Source organism: Zosterops lateralis (assembly GCF_965231275.1).
Source record: "Zosterops lateralis genome assembly, chromosome: 4".
In the NCBI taxonomy this organism is placed as follows: domain Eukaryota; kingdom Metazoa; phylum Chordata; class Aves; order Passeriformes; family Zosteropidae; genus Zosterops; species Zosterops lateralis.
In genome coordinates this window covers 73,371,253-73,393,851 of record NC_139765.1, presented here as the reverse complement: position 1 = coordinate 73,393,851, position 22,599 = coordinate 73,371,253, and the positions used below count along the sequence as shown (strand labels likewise).

Below are 22,599 nucleotides of genomic sequence, written 5' to 3'. Positions count from 1 at the left end.
CATAGGCGATCCCATGCTCTGGGATATCCCTGCCCTGCTCTGTGCCCATTCCCAGTTATCCCATATTGGCATCACCACTGGAGGACTACAACTCCCAGCATGCCCCGCGCGTCACATGATCCCATCCCCACTGCCGGGACCGCCCCGGGACGGCGGCGGCGACACCGGGGACAGCACGGGGACAATTGGGACAGCACTGGGACACCGGGGACAGCACCGCGACACCAGGGGACACAGTGAGGGCAGAGCCATGGGGCCGCAGGGCCTCTCCTGGCTGATGCTGCTGGTGCTGCCCGTGGTGGTCGCGGCCGCCCCCCGCCCCAATTTCGTGCTGGTGCTGGCGGACGATTTGGGCTACGGGGATTTGGGGTGTTACGGGCACCCTTCGTCCGCCACGCCGCACCTGGACCGGCTGGCGGCCCGCGGGATGCGCTTCACCGATTTCTACAGCAGCGCCGCCGTCTGCAGCCCGTCCCGGTACGGCCCGCGCCGGGAACGGGATAGAGGGGCGGGGATGGGACTGAGAGACCCGGGATAAAGGGTGGGGATGGGACTGGAGTGTCCCGGGATAGAGGGGCGGGGATGGGACTGAGAGAACCGGGATAAAGGGTGGGGATGGGACTGGGGGACCCGGGATAAAGGGTGGGGATGGGACTGAGAGACCCGGGATAGAGGGTGGGGATGGGACTGGGGTGTCCCGGGATAGACGGGAGGGAATGGAACTGAGGGACCCGGGATAGACGGAGGGGATGGAGCTGGAGTGTCCCGGGATAAAGGGTGGGGATGGAGCTGGGGTGTCCCGGGATAAAGGGTGGGGATGGAGCTGGGGTGTCCCGGGATAAACGGGGTGGGGATGGAGCTGGGGTGTCCCGGGATAGACGGGGTGGGGATGGAGCTGGGGTGTCCCGGGATAAACGGGCGGGGATGGGACTGAGGGACCCGGGATAAAGGGTGGGGATGGAGCTGGGGTGTCCCGGGATAGACGGGCGGGGATGGGACTGAGGGACCCGGGATAGACGGGGTGGGGATGGGACTGGGGGGACCCGGGATAAACGGGGTGGGGATGGGACTGAGGGACCCGGGATAAAGAGGCAGGGATGGGACTGAGGGACCGGGAGCGATGGGAGGACAACACTCCGTGTCCTGGGATAGACGGGGAAATAGACCCGTGGTGTCTCGGGAGAGACTGTCAGTGCTGTCCCAGGATAAACCATCAGTGCTGACCCCACGGTGTCCCGGGATAAACCATCGGTGCTATCCCAGGACAGTCAGTCAGTGCCACCCCCAGTGTCCTGGGACACTCAGTCAGTGCCACCCCCGGTGTCCTGGGACACTCAGTCAGTGCCATCCCCAGTGTCCCAGGACAGACAGTCGGTGCCACCCCCGGTGTCCCAGGACACTCAGTTGGTGCTGTCCCAGGACAGTCAGTCAGTGCCACCCTCAGTGTCCTGAGACAGACAGTCAGTGTTATCCCAGGACACTCAGTCAGTGCTGTCCCCGGTGTCCCAGGACACTCAGTCAGTGCCACCCCCAGTGTCCCCACTGTCCCTGACCTGTCCCCATGTCCCCACAGGGCTGCACTGCTGACTGGCCGCCTCCCGGTGCGCTGGGACACTCAGTCAGTGCCACCCCCAGTGTCCCAGGACACTCAGTCAGTGCCACCCCTGGTGTCCCCTGACCTGTCCCCTGACCTGTCCCCTGAGCTGTCCCCATGTCCCCGCAGGGCCGCACTGCTGACCGTCCGCCTCCCGGTGCCCTGGGACACTCAGTCAGTGCTGTCCTGGGACACTCAGTGCCACCCTCAGTGTCCTGAGACAGACAGTCAGTGTTATCCCGGGACACTCAGTCAGTGCCACCCCCAGTGTCCCAGGACACTCAGTCAGTGCTGTCCCAGGACACTCAGTCAGTGCCACCCCTGCTGTCCCCTGACCTGTCCCTGACCTGTCCCCCGTGTCCCCGTGTCCCCGCAGGGCCGCACTGCTGACCAGCCGCCTCCCGGTGTCCCAGGACACTCAGTCGGTGCTGTCCCAGGACACTCAATCAGTGCCACCCCTGGTGTCCCCCTGTCCCCTGACCTGTCCCTGAGCTGTCCCCATGTCCCCACAGGGCCGCACTGCTGACCGGCCGCCTCCCGGTGCGCTCGGGGGTCTACCCCGGTGTGTTCGATCCCGGCTCCCGCGGGGGGCTCCCGCTGGCCGAGGTGACCGTGGCCGAGCTGCTCAAGGCCCGGGGCTACGCCACGGCCATGGTGGGCAAGTGGCACCTGGGCTTTGGCCACAACGGCTCCTTCCTGCCCGTGCACCAGGGATTCGATCATTTCCTAGGAGTGCCCTATTCCCACGACCAGGTGAGGGGCTCTGGGGGTGAATGTGGTGGGTTCACCTTCCTGGATTTGTGTTTGGACCAATTTAGTGGAGTGGTTTGAGTGTCTGCTCGGGTTTTGCCTCTGGGAGATGGGATTTGGGGAGAAAAAGGCAAAAAACAGGCCCCGACTTAAGGTCAACAGATAATTTATTAACACACACTAAGGAAAAAGAAGGAAAGGAGAGGGAAAGATAAAGAAAAATGAAACTTTCAAAGAAAAACGAAACTTTCAAAACCCTTCCCTTCTCTTCAGCAGTTTTCCAGGATGCTCATGGGTCATTGTGGTGGGTTCACCTTCCTGAATTTCTGTTTGGCCACATTTAGAGGGGTGATTTGAGTGTCTGCTCGTTTTTGCCTCTGGGAGATGGGATTTGGAGAGAAAAAGGCAAAAAAAAGGCCCCAACTTAAGGTCAACAGATAGTTATTAACATACAAGTTAAAAGAAGAAAAGGAGAGGGAAAGAAAAATAAAAATTGAACTTTCAAAACCCTTCTCTTCTTCCCTTCTCTTCAGCAGTTTCCCAGGCTGCTCAAGGGTCACTGTGGTGGTTTTATGTTAGTTGAATTTCTATTTGGCCCAATTTAGTGTAGCAGTTTGAGTGTCTGCTCATTTTTTACCTCTGGGAGGCAGGATTTGGGGAGAAAAAGGCAAAATGGACCCAACTTAAAAGTAAACAGACAGTTTTTATTACCTGTCTAAAAGAAGAAAATGAGAGGGGGCTTAACTTAAAGAGAAGGAGCTTAACTTAAAAGTGATCAGATAGATTTTATTCACCAGATTTCTGTTTGGCCAAATTTAGAGGAGTTGTTTGATTTTCTGCTTTTTTTTTCCCCTCTGGGAGATGAGATTTGGGGAGAAAAAGGCAAAAAACAGGCCCCAAACTTAAGGTCAACAGATAGTTTATTAACACACACTAAGGAAAAAGAAGAAAAGGAGAGGGAAAAAAAAAAAAAGAAAAATGAAACTTTCAAAACTCTTCTCTTGTTTCCCTTTCCTACAAACCCAGACACAAAACCTGCCCGTGGGTGATGGGACTGGGGCACCTGGGCTGTCACCTTTGTAAAATGAACAACTCCAAGAGCAAAGAGTTCTCCAGCTCAGGGTGAAGGAACTGGGGCAGTCTTGGTGCGGTTTTGGGGTTTCTGATGGGGAAGGAACTTTGTTGTTCCTTCCCTTCCCCGTCCTGCAGCAGTTTGGATTTGTTATCTTCTTTTCTTGGTGTTGGAGCAGGATTAACACATGGGAGTGGCAGGTTTTGTGTCGGGACTGGGTGTTAATTAATTATTATCTCGATCATGGCCTTGTGAGTCATGAGCTCTAATCAGCAAGGTGGAAAGTGGAGGTAAAATGGAGTATCTCTAATTATTTCAAAGGTTATTTGAGTGCTAATCACCCCTAATAATAATATTTTAATAATATTTTAATAATAATAATAATAATAATAATAATAATAAATATATTTTATATATAAAATATATAAAATATATAAAATGTATAATATAATATAATACAATATAATACAATATAATACAATATAATACAATATAATTTATATAATATAATATAATATAATATAATATAATATAATATAATATAATATATTATATTATATTATATTATTATAATAATATAATGTAATATTATATTATAACTATATGTTATAAATATATACTATATTATAAATATAATAGTATGATATTGTATTATAAATATAATATATGCTATAAATATAATGATAAATAAATATAATATAACTATTATAATATACTGTATTATAAATATAATAATATAATGTATTATTACAATATAATATAATATAATGTAAATTACATTATATTATATTATGTTATGTTATATTATATGTTATTATATGTTATTATATATTATTATATACATTTTATATATAATATATCTTTTTATATATGTTTATATATGTTTTTATATATTTATATATGCATATATATGAATATATAAAAATATCTATATTTATATATAATATATTATTACTATAAGATATATAATATATAATATAATAAGATATTATTGATATATAAAATATATTTATAATGTTTATATAACACTATATATATAATATTATATAATCACCTGTATTATCTATATTTTTGACCCAATAATTGACCACCCAAGGCCCTCAATGCGGATTCTTTTCACCCAATACAAAAAAACCACCCAAAACCAAGAAGGTGAAGAAGAAGGACTTAGACAAAACCTTAAATCCTCCATCTCGCCCCATATATATTACTTTAAAAAAATTACTAAAAAATATTGCTAAAAAAATTATTATTTATTAAAAATCTTGAAATGTAAGTTTTTCACCCTGTGAGATCACACAATCCTATCCAAACCACAAACCCACAACCCCCAGTGCCATCACTCCATTTTGGGAGCCTTTTCCACATCCTCAAGTCAAATTTAGCATTTGCTTGAGGGTCAAAAAATCTCAAATTCTCAACCTCCAGTGTTGGGAAAGATGGGACGGGAAGGGCTTGTGGATGTGATTGCCTGGTAAGAAATACTGGAGATGTAAAACCTGTGAGTGAAATAGAAATAAAAGCCAGTTCTGAGATGTGATCACGGCAGGGAGGAAGACGGGGATGAGCTGGAGATGGGTGGAAGGACAGAAAACAAAATCACCCAAGAATGTGGCCCCTCTCCACCCTGCCAAGGCATCAGGGAAAAAATTGATATGAAAAGTCTCTTTAGAGTTTAGGATATAGGATGATATGGTGATAGAGCAGTTCTATAAGCTGCGTGCAAAGTTTATAGGTTTTGTTCTAGTGCCAATTGGTCACTGTAAATTAGAACATTCAACACACAAGGAGATAGAATGGATTGGAACCAGGTCCTCACTCTCTTGCTCTTACCTCTCTCTTACCTCTTGCTCTTACCTCTTACTCTCATCCCTCTCACCCCTCTTAGCTCTTTTTCCTCCTGTTGAGGTGTCTTTTCTCTGTCTTGGCCAGCCCTGACACCTCAACAGTAAAGGGGGCACAGCTCAGTAACAGGGTGAACCTCACCGACCCTGTGAGTTCTTGTCTTGCCCAAAGGAGTGAAGCAACGACAGCAGGAAAAAAGAGAGAGGCTGTTCTGGGTTAACTGCTGGCTTTATTCATCATTTATTTATTTTTCTGCCCCAGCAGAAGCAGCAGGGGAAAAGCGAGGGGAAAAAAAAGTCTTTTTTTGAAACCCCCGAATGCAACACCTTTTATTGTGGGGAGGAACTCAGGGATGGGTTTAACTGGGGACAAATCAGGGGCAAAAGGCTCTCTGGATAAATGACATATGTAGTAACAAATTAATAACTCGGGTGGGGAGACAGCTGAAGTCTTGTCCCATCACATGGGTTTTTTCCTGGAACTTTACAGACTTTTGGGAGAGACCCCAAAGTGACAGACAAGGCCCAGGGGCTGGAAAACTTCTGACTGACACATAACTGGGGTTGGGGTGAAACCAATGAGGGTGGGACATGGGGCAAACCATTACAACTTATAAAAACGAACTTAATACAAGGAACAAATACATCCATAAAACTGATAAAACCAAAACCACACCACTACAACCTCCCTCACCTCACACCCTCTTCCTCCCTCTCTCTTTAGGGCTTCCCTCCAGCCCAGGCTGGTGGCTGAAGGCAAAGCCCTTTTTACCCACAACCCTTGCAATAAAACCACATATTTCTAGAACATCTCAGATCTGCAGAGTTCCCTCTCCCTGCCATCCACAGATGCTCCCACACTCCAGAGTTCCAACCCAGTTCACCCCCTCTCTCTCTCCCCATTCTCTCTTTGGGGCATCTCTTCAGCCCAGGCTGGTGGCTGAAGGCAAAGCCCTTTTAACCTTTTTCCCTTTTCCCTTTTTCCCCACCACCCTTCCAATAAACCCACATGTTTCAGCTCTGCAGAGTTCCCTCTCTTTGCCATCCACGGATGCTCCTCCACTCCAGAGTTCCAACCCTGCAGAGCCTGAATCCCACAACAAAAAAAAAAAAAAAAAAAAAAAAAAAAAAAAAAAAAAAAAAAAAAAAAACCACACCACCAAACCAAACCACTTTTTTTGTTTTGCAGGGCCCCTGCCAGAACCTGACGTGCTTCCCCCCCGACACCAAATGCTTCGGGACGTGTGACCAGGGCGTGGTGCCGCTGCCGCTGCTGTGGAACCAGAGCATCGTCCAGCAGCCCGTCTCCTTCCCGCAGCTCGTCCCCCTCTACAACAAATTCTCCCGGGAGTTCATCGCCGACTGCGCCCGCAGGGGAACCCCCTTCCTGCTCTACTACGCCTCGCATGTGCGGGGTTGGGATGGGGGATTGGGGGAGAAGGGGAAAGGGGAAAGGGGAAAGGGAGAAGGAGGAAGAGAAAAGGGAAAAGGAAAGGGAGAAGGAAAGTGGGAAGGGAGAAGGGAAAAGAAGGGAAGGGAGAAGGGGAAGGGAAAAGGGAGAAGGGGAAAAGGAAGAGGGGAGAAGAGGAAAGGGGGAAGGGGAAAGGAAAGGGGAGAAGGGAAAAAGGAGAAAGGAAAAGGGAAGGGAAAGGGAAAAGGGGAAAGGGAGAAGGGGAAGGGAAAGGGGGAAGGAAAATGGGAAGGGAGAAGGGAAGGGAAAAGGGAAGGGAAAGGGGAAAAGGGAAAGTGGAAAAGGGAAAGTGGAAAAAGAAAAGGAAAAGAAGGGAAGAGAAAAGGGGAAGGGGAAAATGGAAGGGAGGGGAGAAGGGGGAAGAAAAGGAGAAGGGAAAAGGGAAGGGAAAGGAGAAGGGAAAAGAAAAGGAAAGGGAGAAAGGAAAAGGGAAGGGAGAAGGGAAAGGGGAAGGGAGAAGGGAAAAGGAAAAGGAGAGGAGAAGGGAAAGGGAAAAGGGGAAAGGGAAGGGAAAAGGGAAAAGAAGGGAAGGAAAAAGGGGAAAAGGAAAAGAGAAGGGAAAGGAGAAGGGAAAAGGAAAGGGGAAAGGGAAGGGGAAAGGAAAAGGGAAGGAAAAAAGGGAATGGAGAAGGGAAGGGAAGGGAAGGGAAGGGAAGGGAAGGGAAGGGAAGGGAAGGGAAGGGAAGGGAAGGGAATGGGAAGGGAGAAGGGAAAAGGAATGGGAAGGGAAAAGGGAAGGGAGCCTGAATCCCATGGGGAGAACAGGGAAGCATCTCCCCAAACTCTGCTCCTGCACAGGGTTGCCATTCCCACCCCAAACCCAGACCCTCACCCTTTTAGGCTCCTCCTTTCTGGGACCCTTCCCTTCTTTTTCCACGGGGAAAACTCCCCACCCTCTCCCCCGAGACTCGGGGACAAGTCTCCTCTCGGCTGGTGGCTTCTGTCACCTCTCCGCGTCCCCGGGACGGACAGGGCAGGGGATTTAACCTCCAGGGGGTTGATGGCGGTGCTCTGTGCCCTTCCCCAGCACACGCACTACCCGCAGTTCGCCAGCCGGGAATTCGCAGGGAGGACGAGCCGGGGACCCTTTGGGGACGCCCTGGCCGAGTTCGATGGCTCCGTGGGGCAGCTGCTGCAGGCGCTGCAGGAAAACGGCCTGGAGAACTCCACCCTGGTGTTCTTCACCTCCGACAACGGGTCAGGGGGCGGGCGGGGGGCTGGGTGGGGCACGGGTGGGGTGGGGAAAGGTGGCACCCCGGGGTGATGCTCTGGAGGGGACACAGGGTGGGATCTCGGTGTGTTTGTGGGTGGGCTCTGCAGGAGCCTCACAGGGTTTGGGAAGGAGTGGGACACACCCAAATGTCCACCAGGGTTTGGGAGAGCACCCCCTAAATGTCCCCAAAAGTTTGAACCAGCACCCCCTAAATGTCCCCCAGGGTTTAGGCAAGGAATATGACATCCCCCAAATGTCCCCCAAGGTTTGGGCCAGGAGTGTGACACACCCCAAATGTCCCCCAAGGTTTGGGCCAGGAGTGTGACACACCCCAAATGTCCCCCAGGGTTTGGGCCAGGAGTGTGACATCCCCCAAATGTCCCCCAGGGTTTGGGCAAGGAATATGACATCCCCCAAATGTCCCCCAGGGTTTGGGCCAGGAGTGTGACACACCCCAAATGTCCCCCAGGGTTTGGGCAAGGAGTGTGACACACCCCAAATGTCCCCCAGGGTTTGGGCAAGGAGTGTGACACCCCCAAATGTCCCCAAAGGTTTAAGCCAGCACTCCCTGAATGTCCCCCAGGGTTTGGGACAGCACCCCCTAAATGTCCTCCAGGGTTTGGGTCAGTAGCCACTAAATGTCCTCAAAGGTTTGGGCCACCACCCCCCAAAATGTCCCCCAAAGTTTGGGCCAGGAGTGTGACATCCCCCAAATGTCCCCCAGGGTTTGGATCAGGAGTGTGACATCCCCAGAATGTCCCCCAGGGTTTGGATCAGGAGTGTGACATCCCCAGAATGTCCCCAAGGTTTGGGCCAGCAGTGTGACATCCCCCAAATGTCCCCCAGGGTTTAGGCCAGGCATGTGACACCCTCAAATGTCCCCCAGTCCCCTATATGCGGGTGACACCGGTTTGGGGTGCCCTGCCCGGGTGTGTCCCATCTCCTGCACCACCCCTAAGGGTGACAGAGTCACTCTGGTACCAGGCCACCCTTGTCCCTGTCCCCTTGGCGGCAGCAGGGCGGGACCAGCGTGGCCTTTGGTGACACCCAGCCCTTGTCCCCAGCCCATCCACCCTGCGCATGGCCCGCGGTGGCAGCGCCGGTCACCTCAAGTGTGGCAAGGGCACCACCTACGAGGGCGGCATGAGGGAGCCGGCGGTGGCTTATTGGCCGGGCAGGATCGCCCCAGGTGAGCCAGGTGTCCCCGAGGGGACAAAACAGGGCTGGGGGTGGTGGGATTGACCCCTGAGGGGACATTTCCCCATGGCAGGAGTGACCCATGAACTGGTCAGCACCTTGGACATCCTGCCCACGCCGAGTGTCCTGGCTGGGTCACACCCAGAAGGGACAAAACAGGGCTGGGGTGGGTCCTTGAGGGGACAGTTCCCACCTCGAGGGGACAAAGCAGGGCTGGGGTGGGTCCCTGAGGGGACATTTCCCACCCCGAGGGGACAAAGCAGGACCAGGGATGGTGGGATGGGTTTCTGAGGGGACATTTCCCCATGGCAGGAGTGACCCATGAGCTGGCCAGCACCCTGGACATCCTGCCCACACTGAATGTTCTGTCTGGGTCACACTCTGAGGGGACAAAGCAGGGCTGGGGATGGTGGCATGGGTCCTTGAGGGGACATTTCCCCGTGGCAGGAGTGACCCACGAGCTGGCCAGCACCCTGGACATCCTGCCCACGCTGAGCTCCCTGGCTGGAGCTGCCCTTCCCAAGGTGGCCCTGGATGGATTCGACCTGAGCCCGCTGCTCTTCGGGTCGGGGAAGGTGAGTGGGGCTGGCCTGGGGCTTGGGGCAGCCTGGAGGGGCAGGAGGAGGAGCCTGGAGGAACAGGAGGAGCTGGGATCTGGGCAGATCCAGGGGTAAGAGCAAGCTGGAGGGGCAGGAGAAGCCTGGAGGGGCAGGAGAAGCCTGGGGGAACAGAAACAGCCTGGAGGAGCAGGAGCAGCTGGGATCTGAGCAGATCCAGGGACAGGAGCAGCCTGGAAGTGCAGGGACAGCCTGGGGGAGCAGGAACAGCCTGAAGGAGTCTGGAGGAGCAGGAACAGCTGAGTTCTGGGCAGATCCAGGGGCAGGAGCAGCCTGGAGGGGCAGGAACAGCCTGGAAGGGCAGGAACAGCCTGGAGGAGCAGGAGTAGCTGGGGTCTGAGCAGATCCAGGGACAGGAGCAGCCTGGAGGGGCAGAAACAGCCTGGAGAAGCCTGGAGGAGCAGGAACAGCCTGGGGGAGCAGATACAGCCTGGAGAAGCCTGGAGGAGCAGGAACAGCTGAGTTCTGGGCAGATCCAGGGGCAGGAGCAGCCTGGGAGAGCAGGAGCAGCCGGATCCAGGCAGATCCAGGAGCAAGAACAGCCTGGAGGAGCAGGAGCAGCTGGGATCCGGGCAGATCCAAGAGCAGGAACAGCCTGGGAGAGCAGGAACAGCCTGGGAGAGCAGGAGCAGCCGGATCCAGGCAGATCCAGGTTTTGGGAGCTGCTGTCCAGCCTGGCCGGTGCCAGCTCTCCCCAGGCTGCCCCGTGAGCTCCATCCCCGCTCTCCAGCCTCATTCCAGCTGTAGTTTGGGGGCTCCCGCGGGGGTCTCATCCTGTTCCTGCCCTCGGGGGGGCTGTCGGGCTGAGCTGAGCCCTGCTGTCCCCCCAGAGCCCCCGGCAGGCCGTGTTCTTCTTCCCTCCATCCCCCGACCCCCTGCACGGCCCCTTCGCCGTCCGCCTGGGCAAGTACAAGGCTCATTACTACACCCAAGGTCAGTGCCGCCTCTTCCCAAAAAGTTTTTTTTTTGGGATCTTTGGAATAGCCCTCCCTACCCAGAGCTCCGGGAGAAGGCTCTGAGCTCAGCTAGAAGTTTTTTTTGTTTTTTTTTTTTTTGTTTTTTTTTTTGTTTTTTTTTTTTTTTGTTTTGTTTGTGTTTTTTTTTGTTTTTTTTTTTTTTTTTTTTTTTTTTTTGTTGTTGTTTTGTTTGTTTGTTTGTTTTGTGTTTTGTGGGGGGTTTTTTGTGGGTTTTTTTGTTTTGTTTTGGTTTGGGTTTTTTTGTTTGGTTTGGTTTGGTTTGGGGTTTTTTTGGGTTTTTTTTGTTTTGTTTTGGGTTTTTTTTGTGGGGTTTTTTTTTGTGTGTGGTGGGGTTTTTTTTGTTTGGGTTTTTTTGGGGGGGGTTTTGTTGGGGTTTTTTGTTTGTTTGTTTGTTTGTTTGGTTTGGTTTGGTTTGGTTTGGTTTTTTGGGATTGTTTTTGTTTTTGTTTTTCAGGTTCTTTCCACAGCGGCACCACCCCGGACCAGGCGTGCCACGGGCTGACCCCGCTCACCCCTCACCTTCCCCCGCTGCTTTTCGACCTGGAATCGGATCCTGCGGAGAATTACGACCTGCTGCAGGGCCGGGCGGGCCCCGAGGTGCTGCAGGTGCTCAGGGACATCACCCTGCAGAAAGTGCTGCTGGAGCAGCGCCTGGACTTCGGGGAGAGCCAGATGGGGAAGGGCCGGGACGCCTCGTTGCAGCCCTGCTGCTCCCCCGAGTGCAGCCCCAAACCTTCCTGCTGCCGCTGCTCCCCGCGCTGACATCCCCCCAAAAAATCCCTGAGCCCTCAGCCCAAATCTGCCAGCTCGGTTTGGGAGGGGCCCCACAGCTCAGGGAGGCTTTGGGTCAATGGGGTCAGGGAGACCCCAAAAGGGAATGTGAGCAGGGTGATTGATGGGGTCTGTGTGGGGTGTTCCAGGTGAGGTTTTGGACAGGAAAGCTCCTGTTCCAGGAGGAAATGTCACACTCCAGTGCCTTCTCCAGAGGCAGGGCAGCTCCTGGGAGCTGTGATCCTGCTGGAGCAGAGGGGATTTCACAGATCCAGGGATGCCAATGGGACTGAGGGCACAGCGGGGAATGGGATGTGGGATCCTGGCAGCTCAGAGCTGGTGACAGAGGGGACACCCTTGGGTGGCACTTCCACACCCTTGGGCACTTCCAGCTCCAGCTGTTCCCACTCCTGTCCCTCTCGATGCCTTTTCCCAGGAATGGGACACCTGAGGCTCTGCTGGAGGAATCCTGGAGAAGTTTCTCCCTCTCTCCACCTCCCCTCCCTGGCTCTGTCCCCAAAAACCAGGAGCCAACCCTGCTCCTTTTTCCCCACATTGTCCCCTGGTTGTTTTACCCAGGGCTGCAGATGATGGGTGTCCTAATTTTGGCCACAGGAATCATTTTTTCCCCCCATATCTGGCAGTGACCCCAATGTCACTGCCAGGGGCAAGGGACTCTCACTTCCATGGACAAGGGCATTATTTCCAGTGGGATAAAACCTGTAGGGTGTTGTCCCAGGCTTTCCATGTGAATCACTGCTTTGTCTTACACCTTTTCTTACTAATATTGATGCAAATAATGGTTTGATTCTCCTTATCTCATGGCTGTTTGCAGTAAATTGGTTTTAACCTCTGATCTTTGCCTGTGGTGATTTCAAGTGGGAAAAGGAAGGAGCGGGAGCAAGGGTTTGGTTTTAAACTGGACAATTCCATCTTTAAATCCCTACCACGGGGAACACAACTTTATTTCCAAAGTTTAAATCAACTCCAGCCTCGGTGAGGCCTCGGGACAGGAGCTTGGGCAGGACACCGGGGCTGCCCTCAGCCCCACAGCCACAGCCCCAAAAAACGGGGCAGCTGGAGACCCTCTGCAGCCACAAGTGGGATCTGCTCCCCCTCCTGCTCACCCCCTCCTCTCCCTGAGGAGCTCCAACATCTCCTGCAGCTTCTCAAGGAACCGCATCAGGGTGCGTTTTGGGAAGGAAACGTTGCTGGTGGTGCTGGGCTGTGGTGAGCTCTGGGTGGGTGTTGGTGTTGGCTTCGGCTTCGGCCGCCTCGGGCGGGTGTGGGAACGGATCCAGGAGTGGAAATGCTGAGTGGAGGTGAAGATCCCCGGCCTCCTGGCCCTGGCACAGCCTCTGCCCCAGCTGGCCAGTCCCACCAGCCAGAATTTGTCCTGGGTGTTGTCCTTGCAGACCAGGGGTCCCCCGCTGTCCCCCTGCGCCAGGAGAGAGGGCTCAGGGGCTGCTCCAGCCCGGCTTTTCCCATACCCAGCCCTGCAGAGCTGCATTCCCGCCTGGATTCTCATGGAAAGGCTCCGCTCTGGGCCTGGAGGATCCAGAGCAGCAGCAGGACGGGGCTTGTTCAGGGTGGGTTCTGCACAGGGAGCAGGGATGGACAGGGAAAGGATATCCCAGGATATTCCAGGATATTCCAGGACATTCCAGGATATCCCAGGATATTCCGGGGTATCCCAGGATATTCCAGGGTATTCCAGGATATTCCAGGATATCCAAAGCTGGGGCTGCTGGGGGCACTGGGTGGGCTCTGCACAGGGAGCAGGGATGGGCAGGGAAGGGACATTCCAGGACATTCCAGGATATCCCAGGATATTCCAGGATATCCCAGGGTATTCCAGAGTATTCCAGGGTATTCCAGGATATTTCAGGATATTCCAGGGTATCCCAGGGTATCCCAGGTTATCCCAGGATATTCCAGGGTATCCCAGGATATTTCAGGATATTCCAGGATATCCCAGGGTATTCCAGGGTATTCCAGGGTATCCCAGGGTATTCCAGGGTATTCCAGGGTATTCCAGGGTATCCAAAGCTGGGGCTGCTGGGGGCACTGGGTGGGCTCTGTGGGCACAGTGCCAGGCCTTGGGGACAAGGGGACACTGGGCAGGGACACGGGGATGGGGAAGGGACACCCGTCAGTGGTGGGGCCCCGGGGCTGTGAGGGCACCGGGCCAGGCTGAGTTTGGGGTGTGGGGACCCTGTGTGGGGTCTGGGGGATTTAATGGGGCCGTGTGTGGGGTCTGGGGGATCCCAGGGCTGTGTTCAGGGGGATCCCAGGGCCGTGTTCAGGGCACTCAGGGGATCCCAGGGCCGTGTTCGGGGCACTCAGGGGATCCCAGGGCCGTGTTCAGGGCACTCAGGGGATCCCAGGGCCGTGTTCGGGGCACTCAGGGGATCCCAGGGCCGTGTTCAGGGGGATCCCAGGGCCGTGTTCAGGGCACTCAGGGGATCCCAGGGCCGTGTTCAGGGCACTCAGGGGATCCCAGGGCCGTGTTCAGGGCACTCAGGGGATCCCAGGGCCGTGTTCAGGGGGATCCCAGGGCCGTGTTCAGGGCACTCAGGGGATCCCAGGGCCGTGTTCAGGGCACTCAGGGGATCCCAGGGCCGTGTTCAGGGCACTCAGGGGATCCCAGGGCCGTGTTCAGGGCTCAGGGCTCCCTGTCCCAGCCCTCACCTGGCAGGTGTCGATGCCGCCCCGCGGGTACCCCGCGCACAGCTCCTGGGGGTGCACGGCCCCCCCGTACCAGCGGCTGCTGTTGCAGAGCTGGACGTCGATGAGCCGCACCTTGGCCTCCTGCAGCAGCAGGCGCGGGCCGGGAGCTGCGGGCACAGCGGGCCCTGAGCTCGGGGCACGGCCCTCGGGGGCCCTGCGGGGCCGGGCACAGCCCCGGGCACAGCCCCTGTCCCGCCGTGTCCCCCCCGGGCCCGGGGCTCTGCTGGGCACTCACCACTCTCCGGGCTGGCTCTCCAGCCCGCCATGTAGCAGGTTTTCAGCTCGGACACCTCCAGGGAGCTGTCGGGCACACAGCCCAGCTGGATGTAGTCGTTGCACTCCACAGTTTGCTGCAGCTCCACCAGGGCGATGTTGTTCCTCTCCGAGTCGTGGTCGTAGTGTCTGTGCTTCACGATGCGTTTGATGGAGAACACCTGGGCCTCGCGGCCCGGCTGGCTCAGGTCCGTGGCCCCCAACACCACCTTCCACTTTTGGATATCCCTGCAGGGCCGTGGGGAGTTACAGGGAGCAGAGACAGGGGCTGGCACAGCCCTGCAATTCCCAACCCTCTGCTGCCCACAGCCAGGAGGGGAGATAGACACCTATCCCTGTTGTGGGGACATCCCTTATCCTTCTGAGGGGACATCCCTTGTCCTTGCTGTGGTGACATCCTTGTGCTGTGGGGACATCCTTGTCCCTGTTCTGGGCACATCCCTGTCCCCACAGCAGGGACATCCCTGACCCTGCTGTGGGGACATCCTTGTCCTTGCTGAAGGAACATCCCTGTCCTTCCTGAGGGGACATCCCTGTCCCTGCTCTGGGCACATCCCTGTCCCTGCTCTGGGCACATCCCTGTCCTTGCTGAGGGGACATCCCTGTCCCTGCTCTGGGGACATCCCTGTCCCTGCTCTGGGGACATCCCTGTCCCTGCCCCTCCTTACCCGGCCGTGGTGAAGCAGCGGGCAGTTGTGAGCACCCAGCGATGGTTGATGAGTGTCCCCGAGCACATGTGCCATGTCCCGTTCTCCAGGGTGACCTGGATGCTGGCAATGCCCGTCCAGGTCCCTGGATTGACATCCAGGGTGGTGCTGTTGCCAGAATCCGAGGACGTGTACTCGGGAATCGCGGAGCTTTCGTTCAGAACCATGGGGCGGAGACCACAGGTGCCCCTGGAAGCACAAAGCCATCAGTGCCCTGCTCGGGGACAGCAGGGACAGGCACCCCCGAGGGGCTCCTGTGTGCCCAGGCTGTGCCAGGCCAGCCCCGAGTGTCCCCGAGCCCCCTGGGGACACTGACCTGCAGCTGTCCCAGGTGCCCCCCACGGGCCCGGCCAGGGCCAGCAGGAGCAGCAGCCACAGCAAAGCCATCGGTGCCAGCGCGGGTGGCAGAGCCAGAGCAGAGGTGTCACCTCTGGTGCCCGGGGCCCTGGCGGTGCCCGCGGTGCCACCGGCCCGGCCTGATGTCACAGAGGGGCCGGTTCCATGGCCTGGCCTGGGCAGGGCTGGCCTGGGGGACAGGGGCAGCACCGAGCTGTGGAACCCTGGAGTGTTTGGGGTTGGGAGGGGCCTTTGGGATCCCGCTGGAGCAGAGGGAATGTCCCGGATCCAGGGATCCCAATGGGACCGAGGGAACAGCAGGGGAATAGGATGGGGGATCCTTGCAGCTCAGAGGTTGTGACAGAGGGGACACCCCTGGGTGGCACTTCCAGCATCTCCACATCCCTGGGCATTGTCAGCTCCAGCTGTTCCCATTCCTGTCCCTCTCAATGACTTTTCCCAGGAATGGGACACCTGGGGATGGCTCTGCTGGAGCAATCCTGGGCTGGAGAAATTTCTCCTCCTCTCCACCTGTGCTGGTTTGGAGTGGAACCAGCGGGAGGAACTAACCCCACACAAACACCCAGCAGGAGGTTTAGAACTCAGAGTTCCAATTTAGAGGAAAAGATCTAATAAATGTAAGAAAAATAAATACAGAAAAAATTGGCTTAAAACCACAAAGTCAGAGCACAAACTGACAGGCCGTGGGCGGCACAGGCCCGACCAGCAGTTCTGCTCTTGTCGCTGTCCAGTTGTCCAGTGCTGGTGGTTGTGTCCGAAATCCCCAAACATTGAGCTCACATCTCCTAAAATCCAGTCAGGAATGTCCAGTGCCTCCCCCAGGGTGGTGGAATTGATCACCTTAAGTTTTAATTGATGCCTTAAGTTCGAGCTTTGATGTATTTCAGGTTCTGTGGTGCCCAGGGGTGCAGCTCTGAGCTCACAGTCAGTGTCACTCAGCTCTGCACAGAGACAATTATCAGGGACACAAAACAAATCCTTTTCCTGCTAAAGGACAACTTTCAGGCCCAAAAGGACAAACAAGAGTGGCTGGAGGGAAGAACAAGAAGGATGGGACCTCAAAGCCTGGAGCTGAAATTGGACAATTAAACTCCAATATGCAAATGGACCAAAACTTATAAAATCATGAGACCTCGTGACAGATGTCCATTTTGTGTCCAGTTTGGGTCTATTTTGTGACCATTTTGTGGACTTTTGTGTCGATTTTGCATCCATTTTGTGACTATTTTGGTCCATATTTTGTCCATTTTGTGTCCAGTTTGCATCCATTTTGTGGCCATTTTTTGTCCATTTTGTGTTCATTTTGGGTCCATTTTATGACCATTTTAGGTCCATTTTAGGTCCATTTTGAGACTATTTTGTGGCTATTTTGGGTCCATTTTGTGACCATTTTGTGGACTTTTGTGACCATTTTTTGTCCGTTTTGTGACCATTTTGTGGCCGTTTTCTGACCATTTTGTGGCCATTTTGTGGACTTTTGTGTCCATTTTGGGGCCATTTTGTGGCCATTTTGTGGACTTTTGTGACCATTTTTTGTCCATTTTGTGACCATTTTGTGTCCGTTTTGGATCCATTTTGTGACCATTTGGGGTCCATTTTATGTTCATTTCGTGACTACTTTGGGTCCATTTTGTGGCCATTTTGTGGCCATTCTGGGTCCATTTTGTGATCACTTTGGGTCCATTCTGTGATCACTTTGGGTTCATTTTGTGACCATTTTGTGGCAATTTTGGGTCCATTTTGTGTTCATTTTGTGACCATTTGGGTCCATTTTGGGTACATTTTAGATCCATTTTGTGCCCATTTTGGGTGTAGCCCTGGCCAGGCTCTTGTCCTGCCCGAGGTGTATCCTAAAGACCTTTCAATAAATCTCTACTTTATTCTCCAGCTCTGCCCAGTCTCTGTTCCAGGTCAGCCTCCCTAAGGCATCAGAATCCCGTGAGTTTTGGGATATTCCTGGAGCCCCCGCAGGTTTCCCTGCTGTCCCATCTCTGCTGGTGGCCCATGAGCAGGGATGTCATTGGTGTCATCACTGGGGGGTCACATCAAAAGCCCCAGAGGGATTTTTGACCCTGTCCCAGCCATCAGAAGGTGCTGGAGATGATGGAGAACCATCAGTTCCACCCAAGCTCATCCTCCCTCCCTGGCCACCCCTCAGCTCCCCCAAACCCTTTTTTTTTCCCCAGATTGTCCCATCCTTGTTGTGCCCAGGAGACTCAACTGGACTGACAATGGGGATAATTGGGAACAATAATCTCTATTTCAAGAACAAAGGGAATTTCATCACCAGGGTGGGTGGAGAGGAGGGTGATGAGCTGGACAGACCAGCCCTGGGCATTGGGGTGGCTTTGGCACAGCCATGGCTCCAATTTTGGGGGTGAATTTTTGTGACCCCCTGCAGCCAGACCTGGATCTGCTTCCCCTCCTGCTCAATCCATTTTGTCCCTGAGGAACTCCAGGAACTGCTTCAGACTCCCAAAGAACCTCAGCAGGACGGCCTTTGGGAATGAAATCGTTATAAAGGGGTTTGGTTTTGGTGTTGGTTTTGGTGTTGGTTTTGGTTGTTCTTCTTCTTCCTCCTCCTCATCCTCCTCTTCTTCTGGTTCTGGTATGGGCTCTGGTTCTGGTATTGGCACCGGTATGGGCACTGGTTTTGGTTCTGGTGCCGGTTCTGGTTCCAGTTCTGGCTCCGGCACCAGCACCGGTATCGGTTCTGGTTCTGGTTCCGGTTCTGGTGGCTCTTCCTCAACAGGAGGGGCCGGGGGCGGTTGCGGAGGCTCCGTTTGGGGCGGCACCACTCCCAGCTGGTGCTGCATCCAGGAGTGGAAGTGCTGGGTGGAGGTGAACACCCCGGGGCGTTTGTCACCAGCACAGCCCCGGCCCCAGCCCGCCAGCCCCACCAGCCAGAAATAGTCACCGTCATTGTCCTTGCACACCAGGGGTCCCCCGATGTCCCCCTGCGCCAGGAGAGAGGGGTCAGGGGCTGCTGGGGGGCACAGACACACCTTGGGGTGACAGGGAGAGCTGGATGGGCTTGGGGACAGAGGACAGGCCTTGGGGACAAAGGGACACCAGGAAAAGGACACACAGATGGGAAGTGGCAGTTCTGGGACAGGGGACAGGCCTTGGGGACAAAGAGACAGCAGCACAGGGACACACAGATTGGGGAGTGGCAGCTCTGGGACAGGGGACAGGCCTTGGGGACAAAGGGACAGAAGCACAGGGACACACGGATGGGGAGTGGCAGCCCTGGGACAGGGGACAGGCCTTGGGGACAAAGGGACACCAGGACAGGGACACACGGATGGAGAGTGGCAGCTCTGGGACAGGGGACAGGCCTTGGGGACAAAAGGACAGCAGGACAGGGACACACGGATGGGGAGTGGCAGCTCTGGGACAGGGGACAGGCCTTGGGGACAAAGGGACAGCAGCACAGGGACACACGGATGGGGAATGGCAGCTCTGGGACAGGGGACAGGCCTTGGGGACAAAGGGACAGCAGGACAGGGACACACGGATGGGGAGTGGCAGCTCTGGGACAGGGGACAGGCCTTGGGGACAAAGGGACAGCAGCACAGGGACACACGGATGGGGAATGGCAGCTCTGGGACAGGGGACAGGCCTTGGGGACAAAGGGACAGCAGGACAGGGACACACGGATGGGGAGTGGCAGCTCTGGGACAGGGGACAGGCCTTGGGGACAAAGGGACACCAGGACAGGGACACACGGATGGGAAGTGGCAGCTCTGGGATACAGGACAGGGATCCATGTATGGGAAAGGGAAGGGACAGCCAGGGATAAAGGACAGGGTGGGCTGAGATTGGTACTCTGGGGTCTGAGGGGATTATTTAATGGGGCTGTGTGTGGGGACAAGGGCTCCCTGTGCTGGCTCTGAGGGGATTTTATTGGGTTAGAGGGGAGAGAGGATCTGAGGGGATGCCATGGGGTCGTGTGGGGCTCAGGGCTCTGAGGGGATTTAATGGATCTGTTGGTGGGGCTGAGGGCTCTGAGGGGATCCCATGGGGCGGTCTGTGGGGCTGAGAGTTCTGAGGGGATTCAATGGGGCTGTGTGTGGGGACAAGGGGTTCCTGTGCTGGCTCTGAGGGGATTCCACAGGGCCATGTGTGGGGCTGAGGGCTCCCTCCGCTGGCTCTGAGGGGATTTTATGTGGTTAGAGGGGAGAGAGGAGCTATGGGGTGCCCGTGTTGGCTCTGAGGGGATGCCATGGGGACATGTGTGGACTCAGGGCTCTGAGGGGATTTCATGGCGTTCTTTGGGACTGAGGGCTCGGAGGGGATTTAATGGGTCTGTGTGTGGGGACAAGGGCTCCCTGTGCTGGCTCTGAGGGCATCCCACGGGGCCGTGTGTTGGCTCAGGGCTCTGAGGGTATCCCATGGGGCCGTGTGTGGGGCTGTGGGCTCCCTCTGCTGGCTCTGAGGGGATTTTATGGGGTTACAGGGGAGAGGGGGCTCAGGGGTGCCCGTGCTGGCTCTGAGGGGATGCCACGGGGTCGTGTGTGGGTTCAGGTCTCTGAGGGGATTCTCTGGAGATGTGTGTGGGCTCAGAGCTCTGAGGGCATCCCATGGGGCCGTGTGTGGGGCTGAGGGCTCCCTCTGCTGGCTCTGAGGGGATTTTATGGGGTTAATGGGGAGAGGCGGGTTAGGTGTGCCCGCGCTGTCTCTGAGGGGATGCCATGAGGACGTATGTGGGCTCAGGGCTCTGAGGGGATTGCCTGGAGCTGTGTGTGGGGCTGAGGGCTCTGAGGGGATTCCACGGGGCTGTGTGTGGGGACAAGGGCTCCCTGTGCTATCTCTGAGGGGGTCCCATGGGGACGTGTGTGGGCTCAGGGCTCTGAGGGGATTCAATGGGGTCGTGTGTGGATTCAGGGCTCTGAGGGGATTTAATGGATCTGTCTGTGGGACTGAGAGCTCTGAGGGGATTCAATGGGGCCATCTGTGGGGCTGTGGGCTCCCTCTGCTGGCTCTGAGGGGATTCCCTGGAGCTGCGTGTGGGGCTCAGGGCCATGAGGTGATTCCATGCGGCCGTGTGTGGGGCTGAGGGGATTGCCTGGAGCCGTGTTTGGACTCAGGGCTCTGAGGGGATTCAATGGTGCCGTGTGTGGGGCTGTGAGCTCCCTCTGCTGGCTCTGAGGGGGATTTTATGGGGTTACAGGGGAGAGGGGGCTCAGGGGTGCTCGTGTTGGCTCTGAGGGGATGCCACGGGGTCGTGTGTGGGTTCAGGTCTCCGAGGAGATTCTCTGGAGATGTGTGTGGGCTCAGAGCTCTGAGGGGATTCAATGGGGCCGTGTGTGGGCTCAGGGCTCTGAGGGGATTCCGTGTGTGGGCTCTGAGGGGATCCCACGGGCCGTGTTCAGGCCTCTGAGGGCATCCCATGGGGCCGTGTGTGGGGCTGTGGGCTCCCTCTGCTGGCTCTGAGGGGATTTTATGGGGTTACAGGGGAGAGGCGGCTCAGGAGTGCTCGCGCTGGCTCTGAGGGGATTCCACAGGGCCGTGTTCAGGGCACTCAGGGGATCCCAGGGCCGTGTGTGGGGTCTGAGGGGATCCCAGGGCCGTGTGTGGGGTCTGAGGGGATCTCAGGGCCGTGTTCAGGGGGATCCCAGGGCCGTGTTCAGGGCACTCAGGGGATCTCAGGGCCGTGTTCAGGGGGATCTCAGGGCCGTGTTCGGGGCACTCAGGGGATCTCAGGGCCATGTTCAGGGCACTCAGGGGATCCCAGGGCCGTGTTCAGGGCACTCAGGGGATCCCAGGGCCGTGTTCAGGGCCCAGGGCTCCCTGTCCCAGCCCTCACCTGGCAGGTGTCGATGCCGCCCCGCGGGTACCCCGCGCACAGCTCCTGGGGGTGCACGGCCCCCCCGTACCAGCGGCTGCTGTTGCAGAGCTGGACGTCGATGAGCCGCACCTTGGCCTCCTGCAGCACCACGCCCGGGGTCTCGGCTGGGGACACAGACAGCCCTGAGCTCGGGGCACAGCCCCAGGGCCGGGCACAGCTCCTGTCCCGCCGTGTCCCCGCCCGGGCCCGCCCTGGGCCCGGCTCCGGCAGCTTTGGCCTCTCCCCTTTAGCCGGCCCGGCCGTGTCCCCGCTGTCCCCAACTCCTCCTCATCCCCGGGCGGGCACTCACCGCTCTCCGGGCTGGCTTTCCAGCCCGCGATGTAGCAGGTTTTCAGCTCGGACACCTCCAGGGAGCTGTCGGGCACACAGCCCAGCTGGATGTAGTCGCTGCACTCCACGGGCTGGTCCAGCTCCACCAGGGCGATGTTGTTCCTCTCTGTGTCAGGGTTGTAGCGCCTGTGCTTCAGGACCCTCTTGATGTGGCTCTGCTTGGACTCGAGACCCGGCTGAGCCAGGTCTGTGGCCCCCATCACCACCTTCCACCTGGAGAAGTCCCTGAGGGGCAGGAGAGGGAGAAAGGACTGAGGGAGCAGAGGCACAGGGTGCAGCAGGAAAATTCCCTTCCTGCTGAAAGGGAATTTCCTCCTGAAAATTCAGGGGGACATCCCTGGGCGTGGGGACACCCCTGTGCTGTGAGGACAACCCTGAACATGCTGTGGGGACACCCCAGTGTTGTGAGGACATCCCTTTCACTGCTGTGAGGGGACATCCCTGTGCTGGGGAGATACCCCCTGACCTTGCTGTGGGGACATCCCTGTCCTGTGGTGACATCCCTGATCCTGCTGAGGGGACATCCCTGTCCCTGTTGTGGAGACACCCTAGTGATGTGGGGACATCCGTGTCGCTGCTGTGAGGGGACATCCCTGACCCTGCACTGGGGACATCTCTGACCCTGCTCTGGGGACATCCCTGTCCCTGTTCATCCTTACCCATCCCCTCTGAAGCACTGTGCCACCGTCACGGCCCACTGCGGGTGGATCAGTGCCCCCGAGCACATGTGCCACGTCCCGTTCTCCAGGGTGACCTGGATGCTGACAATGCCAGGCCATGTCCCCGGGGGGACACCAGGGCCATCCACAACACGGGAAGGGACATCAGAGGTTCCCATGGCTCCA

At 55.8% G+C, this 22,599-nt stretch overlaps 2 protein-coding genes across 3 annotated transcripts; one reads left to right on the top strand and one right to left on the bottom strand.

Annotated features, from left to right (window-relative positions):
• The first annotated feature begins 142 nt into the window (after nucleotides 1–142).
• Nucleotides 143–12,080, top strand: ARSA (arylsulfatase A). Of its 2 annotated transcripts, none has more exons than XM_083860424.1 (8): nucleotides 143–477; nucleotides 2,107–2,347; nucleotides 6,450–6,668; nucleotides 7,777–7,928; nucleotides 9,009–9,133; nucleotides 9,589–9,716; nucleotides 10,589–10,691; nucleotides 11,190–12,080. In XM_083860424.1, the coding sequence occupies exons 1-8, from the start codon at nucleotides 251–253 to the stop codon at nucleotides 11,495–11,497; spliced, it is 1,503 nt and encodes a 500-aa protein (XP_083716550.1). In that variant the 5' UTR covers nucleotides 143–250; the 3' UTR covers nucleotides 11,498–12,080. The 2 variants fall into 2 exon arrangements, with proteins under 2 accessions (XP_083716550.1, XP_083716549.1); XM_083860423.1 differs by having other exon boundaries at nucleotides 7,759–7,928.
• A 549-nt stretch (nucleotides 12,081–12,629) lies between these two features.
• LOC310909078 (acrosin-like) lies at nucleotides 12,630–22,592 on the bottom strand (the record flags this gene model as incomplete). The annotated part of the gene is made up of 4 exons (XM_083860641.1): nucleotides 12,630–12,944; nucleotides 21,383–21,528; nucleotides 21,714–21,979; nucleotides 22,414–22,592. 4 exons carry the CDS (start codon nucleotides 22,590–22,592, stop codon nucleotides 12,630–12,632), a joined length of 906 nt encoding a protein of 301 aa, XP_083716767.1.
• Between the last annotated feature and the right edge of the window lie 7 nt (nucleotides 22,593–22,599).

Excerpts from the sequence above, each read along its gene's own strand:
- ARSA (XM_083860423.1), top strand. The coding sequence starts at position 251 with ATGGGGCCGCAGGGCCTCTCCTGGCTGATGCTGCTGGTGCTGCCCGTG. Across the intron at positions 478-2,106 it reads GCCGTCTGCAGCCCGTCCCG|GGCCGCACTGCTGACCGGCC; the intron begins GTACGGCCCGCG and ends ATGTCCCCACAG. Across the intron at positions 2,348-6,449 it reads TGCCCTATTCCCACGACCAG|GGCCCCTGCCAGAACCTGAC; the intron begins GTGAGGGGCTCT and ends TTTGTTTTGCAG.